The following is a 12,504-nucleotide window of genomic DNA, read 5'->3' on the forward strand; positions in this document are numbered from 1 at the left end:
TTATATTATATTATATTATATATTGTGCTACACTAAAACTATACTAAAGAATAAAGAAAGGATACTGACAAAAGGCTTAACAAGATACTAATGAAAACTTGTGACTATCTCCAGAGCCTCGACACAGCTGGCTGTGATTGCTCATTAAGTTAAAACAATTCACATGAAACTAATAAAACAATAACCAGTTGCTAAACAATGTCCAAGCCACATTCCAAAGTAGCAAAACACAGAGGAAGCTAATCAAACACTGTTCATTTTTCTTTGACGTTTCTCAACTTCCCAGGAGAAGAAATCCTGGGCAAAGAGATTTTTCAGAAAATATGACAGTGACAGGGAGGAAACACTTCTTGTGCACGAACATGGTTTGCTGCTCCTACCTTTGACAATGAGCTCGGCATAGTTGGAGACGCCGGAGCCGCCGTCGGAGCGGATGACGCAGCGGTACTTGCTGATGCTGCGCTGCGACGTGTCGGCCACGCTGACCGTGGCTGAGAAACGCCTGTGGTTGACCACTCGAGTGACCATCAGGGCTGTGTCCCTCCCATTCCACTGCTGCAGGGGCAGAGAGAAATAATGCCATCATGGAGACAGGCAGGTTAGGTGTTGGTGCGTCCGTGTGTCAGTCGCTCCTTGGGGTGATTAACATAGGTGAGAGTTCCGCGTTCACGTTGCTGGGAGAGGTTTTGGACAAGCACAGCTTTTCAAGGGAAGAATTCAGCCATTCCCTCAGGAAATCCACAGGGCTGTGTGAGCTGGGCCCTAAATGTAAGGGTGATGAGGCCCTGGCATAGGGTGCCCAGAGAAGCTGTGGCTTCCCCTGGATACTTGGAAGCGTCCAAGACAGGTTGGATGGGGCTTGGAGCAACCTAGGATAGTAGGTCCCTGCCCATGATTGGGTGTGCTTTAAGGTCCCTTTCAAACCCAAAACTGTGATTCTATGATATATATAAGTTTGCATTTCTATTTAATATTTTAGATATTAAATATCTGGGCTTTTGGTGCGTCCTAAGGATACAAAGAGAATAAAGCGTCTGGAAGGGAACCCATATGAGGGGCAGGACACTGAGGACACTTGGCTTGGTCAGAGTAGGAATTCTGTGACAGGGACAGGGCCCAGGGCATGGCTGGAGCTGTGCCAGGCAGGGTCAGGCTGGATACCAGGGAAAGGCTCTTCCCCAGAGGGTGCTGGCACTGCCCAGGCTCCCCAGGGAATGGGCACAGCCCCGAGGCTGCCAGAGCTCCAGGAGCTGCCAGGGATGCCCAGGGTGGGGTTGTTGGGGTGTCTGGGCAGGGCTGGGGCTGCCCTGGGTGATCCTGTGGGTCCCTCCCAGCTCAGGATATTCTCTAATTCTAAGATTAGTTCCTGCAAAGGCTGCAGAGGGGTGGCTCTGACTGCCGCTGTGCATTTCCACCCAGTGTAATTAGAGGCCCGGCTTGGATGTGAAAACACAAGAGCTGAAGGCTTTGTGTTCACCTACAAACACTACAAATGAACAGATTCTGTAAATTTGGCCTTTTCAGATGCAAAACTCTGATTCTGGGCCAATTTAAATAAATTGGTTGGATGAGCAGACATCCTTGTATATCCAGCATTCCCCAATAAACCTCTCTACCAATGCCAGACCACGTTTTTCCAACTGGAAAAGAGACAGACGAAGAATTAGCCAGAAATTGTTCTCCACAGTATAAACACCTCAACTTGCTCATTTGTCCAGTTTATTAGGAATTTTAAAGAAAAACACATTGCTGTTTTGGCAGTTTCCACTAAACAGTTTTTAGAGGTGTTTCCAAGGCTATTTTCATTAAATGTTGTCGTTTCAGAGAATGGAAAGCAGGTTTTCATTAACAATAGCAACTCTTTCCTCCCCAGCTCTGCTTCTCATAGGGAAGGTTCATATTGCTGTAGGTCAGAATTGTTTTTGCACACATCTAATTGTAACTGGGGAAATATTTTAATGAAAGAACCAAAAAAAGATAAAATAAGTCAAAAATATATCTCAGTGGATGCTAGACATACACCATATGTAAATAAATTTAAGTTAAAAATGCAATTTTTAGAAGAACAGCTATGATGAGAGCATACTTACTGAGTATAAAATCATGTTTATATAATGCCAACTACATGTCTCATCAACTTAAGCCTTTTTCCCAGTACTATTTTTAATTTTTATTATTAGATAAGCCAATTCCTTGATTTAAGCTAGATTTGAAAATGTTATTTTTAAATTTTTAAAATGCCTGAAGTCAATTATAAAATTTGATAAGATCTGGTAATTATGTGACTACAAAGGCCCTTCCTGTCTACCCCAGATGTTACAACTATGGGGTGATCAAACCCTCTGGAACATCATTCCAAGCTGAGAATAAAACTTTTGGACTGGCTTTAGTGTTCTCCAAATTACGTTGCCCTTTTGTACACGCAACAAGAATCCTCTTAATTTGTTTAGGAGTTAAACATTTCGGAACTCAACAGTTTTAAAAGCTTCTGGAATGGTAATGCTGGGTGTCAACATATCAGAGAAATTCAAGGGGCAGGAGAAATTATTCTGTCCTTCACTGGGAAACACACACCCCATGTGCTGATGTTGGGGTTGATGTCAATTCTAACACTGACAGTGAATTCCCAAGGTTTTTGCTGCACCCACCAGAAGAACAGGACCCAGACAAGTTTGATCAGTAGACTGCAAATAAAATATCCAGGGAGGGAATGTTTTGGTCTTTTAGTGAGTGACAAAAAGGAAAAAACCAAATCAGCTGTCAATGCAGCCAAGGGAAACTGGGAGCAAGAAGAGCTGGGTGCAAACTGGGTTTGCCTATTTTAACCACCCAGGTAAGTAATTTCAGACTTTGGAGATTTCCTTCTTAACAATTATCACTGACTCCAGGCTGAGAACATTTTTAGGGTGAAAGGAAAGCAGATGGCATAATAAAGCAGAAGAGAACTGTTCCACTTCCTCACTCTTCTGCTTTATGGATGACTGTTTACAGGTACACAGGCATTCTGAAACCAGAATTTTGCTGCCACTGGCCATTTTTTCGTTTTTCTGTCTCCTAATTCCATACTCTGTCACCTCAAACTCTCACCTATAAGCAATTTACGGCAGCTCTTCAAAGGAGCTTGATGAGAAGATTTTGCCTCACCACCAATCTTTCTCTAGCTATTTATTTCACTTGCAAAAGCAAAGAAAGCCCCAAATGAACCACAAAAATCCATTGCTTTACCTGGAGCCAGAGCTTGTCGTGCTGTGACCACTTTCCCCCGGCGATGCACTGGAAGGTGGCGTTCTGCCCCACGTTCACCTCCACGTTCTGCAGCCGCAGGAAATGAGGGGCTTTTCCTGACAAAAGAGGCAGAGGATTGTAGCCATGATATTTTCTGAAAAATCCTTTCTTTAAGATTTTTTTTCTCCTGAGAAGCTGAGAGGCCTCAGGAACAAAATGTAAACAATGGTTATCTGCTGCTGTGGAATGCAACAGGTGCATCTGTGATTGGTCTCGTGTGGTTGTTTCTAATTAATGGCCAATCACAGTCAGCTAGCTTGGACTCTGTCTGAGACACAAGCCTTTGTTATCATTCTTTCTTTCTTTTTCTATTCTTAGCTAGCCTTCTGATGAAATTCTTCTTCTATTCTTTTAGTATAGTTTTAATATAATATATATCATAAAATAATAAATCAAGCCTTCTGACACATGGAGTCAGATCCTTGTCTCTTCCCTCATCCAAAAACCCCTGTGAACACCGTCACAGAGGATGGCAAGAGTAAAGCCAGGCAGGAACCACCCCTGCTGCACCCACCCAAACAACCAGCAAAGCCTTGGCAATAGTGGCTTTGCAAAATAAAGCTGCCCCTTGGGTGTTGAACTGCTCCCTGTAGGGAGAAGTGGTGATGGAGATGGGAAAAGGTGGCCTGGCACCTCTGAAAATACAGATTTGGATCAAATCACAAGTTCATGGTCACTGGCACAATTTCTTATTGCCTGCTATAAAGAGTAATTGAGTCATCTCTTTTCTTCAGAAAACTATGTTTCTAAAAAGGTCAAAAAAAGTCAAATGCTTTTGTGCTTGTCAAGCATGACTGACCCAAACCCCATTTTCACATGAGTCTTTTATTCTTTTTCTTTTCTTGACTATCAAATACGTCCTAGACCTTTAGAATAATGCTTCATCAATATCAAATCAGATATTAAATGAAATATTCATTTAACTGACAGTATTGTATCACTGGCTTAGTTTAAGATCACTGATATCAATGTTTTGCTGACACTAAATTCAGCATTAGTTCAAAATTAAACCAGTGATATTAAAAATGCAGACATCGGGGTTTTTTCACAACGAAACTAGATGAGAGGATTATCTTTTTGATTAAATATTAGACTGAGTTAGGTCTCTATTTTACTTAAAGTATAAACAAGATTACAGCAGCAAGTGCAACACCTTTAAGTGAACTATTTTCTTGCAGAAAAAGGTTTGTGCATCATTTGAAAAATTTTAGTATGATACTCTGAAAAAACACCTAAAAGGTCAGTGTTTTTCAACAATATCTACACATTTTCTAGTATGATTAGACACTGAAATATATAATTTCAGAGGACAATAGAACCTCTCTTCTGTTGGAGGAAACAGCTTTAAAGGGAAGTGGGCATCTGTGGGCATGCATGGCTGAAACTTGATGTACAAGTGTTTGACACATGAACAGAGAGCACATGTTCATACACCATGCCAAAGGTTTTTATCTGCTGCTGTGCCCCATCCAGCACAGCTCACTGACAGCTCCTGAAGGACAGGGACAGCGACTCTGCACCATCCTGCTTTCTAGGCAGAAGGGATTTGCATCAAGCTTTACTGGAAAACTCCCTCTGGGTGACATTCAGAATGTTCTACAGGGTATTTCAGGATAATTCTAATATTTGTGCCTGCAGCCTAAAGGTGTGCAGCTGTAAGTCAGCCACAAATACAAAGCTGTGGAGTCCCATCAATGCCAACATCCTGGTCCTTGGGTCTGCCCAGCTTCTGGAGCAAGATGTGCTGTGATGGCAAGGACTCATTCACACAGAGCCAATGAGCTTTTAGCAAAAAAAATAAAAGGATATTCCAGTGTATTGCTTCACAGGACAAAGGAAAACAAGAGGCAGCACCAGCAATACATTTATTTTTCTGTATTACTGTGTCATTAGGGGCATTTCACTGCTTTTTGCTGACTGGTTTGCCTGCCTTTGTCATCTGTGAAGGTAAAGCAGAAATGAAGAAATAAGACCAATGATTTCAGTAACCTCCAGGGTCACCAGGAGCTTCACTGCCCCCGTGTTTTGATTTACAACAATTGTAACAGGAATCTGAGGGGCGAAGGCTGCACAAGGGAAGGGAACACGTGGGCGACGTTCACCCTGGTGACTGACACCGCTGAACAACAAAAGCAGCACTGGGAACCAGACAGGAGCAGCATTTACAGAGACTGCAGAGAACTTCAGCTTGCAATGAGCTCTGCATGCTGGGGGTTGCAAACAGATTGAAAAAAACCCCAACCAACCAACTCTGTTTCAAACATTTTGTTGCTGAGTCACCAAGAATACATTTAATTTTAACCAGGACCTGTATATACTTGAAGAAACGGATTCAAAATCAGTTTACTTAATTAAGCAGGGATACAACACAGCATCCTGCCTAACTGCTTTAAATCCCATCATTTTCTTGTTGAGGCTCTGCCCCAGGGTTTGTTTAGTGGCCTCTGTCCCAGTGAAGGGACCAGCAATCACCCAACACACTGTGGAAGGCACAGAGCATTTGGGGATTTGTCTGCATGCTGCCAGTTATCAGCAACATCTGGTTAATACAGACTGTAAGTATTCCTTAATGAAGTAAATGCACCCAAAGGCCTGAGCAATGAGCACATGGTATATACAAATATAATTTACTTAAGCAGCAATTAAGCATACTGCAGTTATCAGAAATGTCCTGTTAAACTTGAGCAGAACCATGTCTGTCACATTGAATGGCAGATGTTCTTTGACATTCTGATCACAGCAAGAACAGTTGATTTCACTCCATCTATAAGATCCATCATTTTTTTGTGAGCAGCTGTCACTGACTCACCGAAACAGTGAGCCAGATAGAGGGGCTGTTAAAAAAGATCTTTACATGGAACTGTACATTACATCCATAAAATATACAAAGTCCCCCAGCCCCACTGAAGGTGGGTAAAGGAACCAAACAAGTTTAAGCTCAAAGACTGATGCACAATGTTTTTTAAACATAAAAAAGTAAATAAATCTCAGCCTATTGTTGTGTCTGCAATAGAATAAATGCAGCACTAACATTTTTGAATAGTGTAATGAACTTACATTAGTTTCTACTCCTGTATAAGTGCAGTGTCTGAATAAGATTAATTTTCAATCTCTGCACGGCTTTCTGAGCAGATCTAATACATTGAAACCAACCAACCTTTAGGACAGGCCTCTTACCAAGGAAACACTGAAACAATTTGTTTGGTTGCTCTTTTCAAAAGTTATTATGAGAAGCATTTTAGATTGTTTTCTCCAGCAATAAGATTGAGAAACAATAAAACTATCAGTTTATTAGCAAGTAAAGAAGAGAGAATTCTACTAGCCATAAACCGAGAGCAGCTTTGCCTTTTGTACAATTTGCAAAAATAGGAAATTAAGCAAGGCTGACTGTCCTTAGGGGTCTTGGAGGGAGACAAGACATTTCAGTGCTGACCCAACTGGGTAAACCTCTCCTTTAGACACAAACTGGGGCCTACACCACGCTGGTACAGTCAGAAAAATAAAGAGTGCTCACTGCAGGGATGGGCGAGGACTCTGACTTCATCCACAGCTATGTACCCAGGGTGTCCTTTCAAAGAGACAGACTCAAATATCACCTGAAATACAAAAGGAAAAAAAAATCTGAGAAAAAACATTTGCATCAGTAATTTCAGCAGTCACCACATTCTGCTGTTATTCCAAGTCTGAGTCATTCAAGGCATTTTATTAACAATGAAGGGATACCAGGGCAATTCAGTGTGTGAATGCAATACCAAATCTGTTGGGGAAGCAAAACAAAGGATTAGAGCAACATTCAATAGGATTGAAGACAGCTCTGTGCATCTCTGATTTGGAAAAGCAGTAAGTGCCCTGGGTATATGCACACACCTATATTCTCTTAAGCACCAGTCCAAGAACATGAGGTGGATAATAATTTGCTATCTTGTTCTCAGTATGCCTTGGAAGATTGGAGAAAGCACTACACAGGACAGAATTCTCTTCCTGAATCAGTGTCCATGCATTCCAGTCATTTGTAGCTTCTAAAATTCACTACTAGAACACAGAGTTAACTATTTAAAACCACTTTTCAACACTTCTTTTTATTCTAAATAAGAGCTGGCATTCCCAGCCTGTCACTGTTCAGCCTCTTCTTTATCTCCTTCATCAAAAGATTTAATACAGTAAAAGGTTCAACTGTCCAAATATTGCCCAGGATAAAAATAGTCCAAAAATATCCTTTCTAACTACAGAATTGCTGATGTTCATTTTTCTTTGCATTTGGGCTTCCAGAACATGGTTTCTTATGTTTTCATGACTTCCTGAGATCTCTTCAAAACACAGTCAGATACAAGATCTCCTGAAATACATCCATAAGGACTATGTTTTCATGACTTCCTAAGATCTCTTCCCCCAATTCAAAACACAGTCAGATATAAGATCTCCTGAAATACATCCATAAGGAAAAAAAGGCATAAAGACAGGCAAAGACAAGCTCAGGAGCTAATAATATGCAGAAACAAAGTTCTCCTCCAGAGGGGACTGGACAACAATTAGGCTGCCCAGGAAATACTAGGAAGAAGCAAGCCACTGGAAGATAAAGTAATCCAAAAACCATTAGCAAGTGTTTTGTGTTATCAAGGTCCTTGATAAGCTTTTTAGGGACTGTATAAAATAAGAGTATAAAACAGGAGTCTTTAGTATGGAAATTATAATTACTTTAGCAATTAAATATCATTCATTATAAAAATTACATTTACTGGGAAGGTCATGCAAGGCTCTACTGCAACTCCCTTCAGACCTGAATTCAAGTGCAACATTACAGCTACAAAATCTTATTTTGGTTTTGCATTTGTGACAAGTCATAAGCCACAACAAAGTAATTCTCAATTATCTGCAAGTCAAGAACTTGATAAGTTCTCCAAGGCACTGGCATCAGCTATGAGTGGATGGCAAAAGTAAGCACCAACACACAGAGAATTGGCTTTGGTTAATTACCAGCATGTGCAGGGTCTTTAATACAGCACAGTCTGACTTAATAATAACCAACTCAGCCTCTAAAAAATCCCTGTCCACTGGTGCAGAATCCCCTGAATAGAGGACTCCTCTCAATTCAAGCAATATTGTTTGACTATTTTATTCTGTTCTGCTTTACACTCAGATATTCCCAGCCCTTTCCTAGTTCAAACTTACACATTATTGTCTTTTTGTGGATTTTGAAGCATCTCATCCCTATCAAAGTGAGAAGCATGGAAGCACTCAGCCTTTCCTGAAAACAGGAAATTGAGCCTCAACATGGGGAAAAGGCAGGAATAAATGTTTATGGGGCCCATTGCTGCAAATCTCATGCTCAGTGTCCCTCATGTCCTTTTAAATCCAGTTGGAAACGCAGCATGATGGTTGAGACAGGCAATGTTTTGCATTGCTCATGTCCTTTTCAATTCACTTGGAAATGCAGGATGATGGTTGAGACAGGCAATGTTTTGCAATTAATAATGCTTATTAATTAAGTAGCATTATTAATAATGCTAATTAATTAATAAAACTCCACAGAAACGAATACAACTGAAAAAATACAAAGCTTCACTCTTAAAAAAGCATTCTTTAATGCTCCTGCGGTCTGCAAACACAAAGTCATTTCATGTTTCCTTCCCACTGAACAAGCCCCCGTTGCAGCTGTGATTTACCAACAATGTCTGTGTTAGCAGCCTAGCCCAGCTCATCTGTTGTGCTACAACACTTTTCTCCCGGCATGGATCAATAACATTCCTTGCTATACATCAAAAAAACACCTTCCTGGCAGGCTCTAGTGCTGCCCTTGGTGCATTGTGGGACTGAGTTCATCCTTATGGCAAGCAGTAATTCAAGATTACACGTATTACCTTTCTCCAAGAACCATTAGAGCTTTTTCTCGCTACGCTGGAAAACATTTGCAGGCTGAGAATCCAAGTACAAGTAACTCCAGGGTAGACATGATAAATCTCCCCACGTTTTTCTGTCTCAGCTAAGTGCTTCTGCAGCCAGATGACTCCTATGACCCTTGCACAGACCTAAAACACAACCTCTGGCAGCTGCTTTGGATCCCAGTTTTCCACTAGCCACATCTCCAAAGTTCAAAGTACTTGACAAAGCCTCAGACCAAGGCAAAGAGCTTCAGATTGTTCTGCCTGGCTGAATTTTTGGTGCACATCCCAGTCCAGGATGGTGTGGTTTCTGTGCATTAGGAGAATAATTAACATTTTGCCTGATGAAGAGTTCAATATTTAGGGAAAATGTTGGTTTTGCGGGGTCTTTTCAAAATACAGAACAGGCTGTCAGGCTTCTTGTGTGCAGAGAGTTCTCAAGGAAAGCAATTTTGATTTACAGCTGACAAAGAAATGGCAAGTGGGAGGGTGCTGAGGCCCTGGCATAGGGTGCCCAGGGCAGCTGGGGCTGCCCCTGGATCCCTGGCAGTGCCCAGGGCCAGGTTGGACAGGGCTTGGAGCTCCCTGGGACAGTGGAAGGTGTCCCTGCCCATGGCAGGGATGGGATGAGATGATCTTTGGGGTCCCTTCTAACACAAGCCCTGCCAGGATTTTATTAAATAACACTGCAATGGCACATTCTAGATCATGAGTGTGAAAAACAAGACACTTCTCAGGCAGCAACACACCCAAGTTTTGTCATCCTCCCACCTCTGGACTTATTTAGGCAGAAGTGTTACTTTAGGCTGGCAAATACCAATAATTTTCCTCTTCAATTTTTCAAGTTCTCTTTTTTTTTCTTTTTACTTTTTCTTAAACCTTCCTTAAATGTAGAAACTCACAGGACTACAGACCACCAACAAGGGGATTTATAAAACCAGAGGCTGAAATCAGTCTACCAGACCCCCATAATATCCAGGACAGATCTCAAATTTTAAAAGCCATGCTTAAGGAACAAAAATACAAGGATGACCAGAAGGAAACATCACTATCACTCATCACAAATTTAAAAAGAAGCCCCTTGCATTTTCTAGGAAGGAAGTACTCCTGGGCAGGTACTGCTGCCTTCCAATCCATTCAGTTTTGTGCTTCAGTAGAAAATTCTTGTTTGATTTAAAGGATTCTTTTGCTCAAGAAAAGCAAACTTGACCTGCCAAAGTACTTGTAAAAGACCTAAGTGAGGCTCAGGAAGCCTCCTATTGATATATCTGAGAGCAGGATCCTTCTTAGTGTGAGATCAGACTGCCTTTTGCAGGTTTTTCAAGCACCGATTTTCTGGATGAAAGATCATTTCTGTTATCGCTGTGGAGCACCAAGGATGAAGCAAATTCTGCTTCATGCTCAGGATCATGTTAATATGAATGGAGTAGGAGCACTCCAGTGTGCCTTCAGAACAGTCACAAGTTGTGCACTGCCCTTAAAACACCATTTTCCACACATTTGCATCTCTTTATCCTTCTTTCTTGCCCGCCTGGTGCACTCTGTGGATTCTGCTGGTATCCACAACTCTTTCAGAGGCAGAGCATTAAAGCATCTTCCTCCAGCTCAGATTTTACAGACCTCCTACCCAGTTATTAGAAGCAAGAAAAAGAGAGGCTTTTCTACCTGCTGGTTTTTATACACAGACTATTTGCTGCCTTTTCATAGTTCATTCTATCCCAGTGCCTGTCTCACTCACGGCTTTTATTAGTATCACATGGACATCAAATCTCCTGCAAGGTTTAGGATGCAATTACCTCCCAGGCTTTTTTTTTTTTTTTGGTGTGTGTCTTGAATATAAAACAAGACAAAAGTACCCCTTCAACCAGTAAAAAGCAGTATGTGAGTCCATTGTGTGTGAATAATCCAACTGAAATTAAAAAAAATGGCTGCAAAGTTGCCACATGAAGTCTGAAGCAAACAACTAATAAGTTGGTGTAAAACTAATATAACAAAAAAATAGCGTAGCCATTATTTTCCTTGGCTTCGTCCTTGTCTGAAAAAAATAATCTTCTAACAGAATAAATAAAGCTGTGCTAGAAAGAGGAGGAGCTGAGAATCTAGTGAAGAATATCCACATATGATACCATGGTACAAGAATTTATTAGTACCTTATGTCCTTATACCCCTTGTATGGGCACAAGATGCAAAGCCAAGTCAAAAAATGTTCCTTCTTATGGAACCGACCATGGTCCAAAAATAATCCAAGGAGATTTATGCAGAGTACAGATACACATACAGAAACTGTTTTGTTTGCAGTCCCACAGTGCCACGGAAAGTGCCAATACAAGCGGCAATTTCACCACAAGTGGGTCTTGTCAATAATTGCCTCCCATCCATCAGTGTAGCCTGCCAAAAACTAAAGAAAAAAGTGAGGAGGAAAGAAATAGTCAAGCTGCCTATATATCCACTATAGGTGAATTTATACTGAGAGGAAAAATCAGGGAGGGAGGTGTCGATGTTCAAAACTAAACAGTACACATCCAAAGGAGAGAGAGGGAAAAATGTTACAAACCCCTACCTGGTAAAAATGTGGCCAGAAGGTGCTGATGGCCAGCTCTGCCTTCACCCAGCCCTCAGTCACCACTCCTGACACGTTCCAGATGGGGTTGCCCTGGGGGCCCCCGTTGACCTTGACGTAGACGTTGAGGGAGCCGGGGCTGGAGCGGTCGCGGCTGGACAGGTAATAGTGGAAGTCGATGCAGTGGGTGTCATTCTCCTTCAGAGTGGGCAGCAGCAGGTGAGCTTTCTGTCCTGATGCTCTCCCAGAGCTGTTCACCATCATGAAGGAGCCTGCAGGGCAAAGGAAAAAGAGAACAGAGTGGGTTTGCTTGGATTTTTTGGTGTGAACAGCTCCGTTCGAAAATTCAGCCTTTTACCATCCACAAAACAAACCTTCCTCTGAGGGAAGCAGCTGTTTGGTGCCAGTTGTTAGGGAGAGAAAGGATATTAAAATTGCAGGGTATATACACCAGTAGATTCAGGGCTAGCTAGAACCACTTTAATTAAATAACTTGCAAATCAAAATAGAAATGCTGGCTTGCTTGTATTATTTTATCACCTTGTGATCACACAGTCACTCTAAACAAAAGCACATTCCCACTTCAAGCAACAACCAGGTACACCGTGCCCCAAAGGCACTTTCAGTACAAGGGAATAAGTGACAGGATGAGAGGTAACAGCCTCAAGTTGCACCAGGGAAGGTTTAGATTGGGTATTAGGAAAAAATTCTTCATGGGAAGTGTTGGAAAGCACTGGAATGGAATGAGGAGCAACCACCCCTGGAGGTTTTCAAGAAATG

At 41.7% G+C, this 12,504-nt stretch overlaps 1 protein-coding gene across 1 annotated transcript in view; it reads right to left on the reverse strand.

The window, feature by feature from the left end:
* The window catches only part of PTPRT (protein tyrosine phosphatase receptor type T), a 345,910-nt gene that overhangs the window by 283,340 nt on the left and 50,066 nt on the right, over positions 1-12,504 (reverse strand). Inside the window, exons 2-5 of the mRNA XM_031063401.1 lie at positions 11,725-11,996; positions 6,800-6,881; positions 3,226-3,341; positions 381-555 (exon numbers count right to left, since the gene is read on the reverse strand). Coding sequence (XP_030919261.1) covers positions 381-555; positions 3,226-3,341; positions 6,800-6,881; positions 11,725-11,996 — 645 coding nt within the window. The remainder of the gene's footprint in view (positions 1-380; positions 556-3,225; positions 3,342-6,799; positions 6,882-11,724; positions 11,997-12,504) is intronic.

Source organism: Geospiza fortis, unplaced genomic scaffold (assembly GCF_000277835.1).
Source record: "Geospiza fortis unplaced genomic scaffold, GeoFor_1.0 scaffold468, whole genome shotgun sequence".
Lineage (NCBI taxonomy): Eukaryota > Metazoa > Chordata > Aves > Passeriformes > Thraupidae > Geospiza > Geospiza fortis.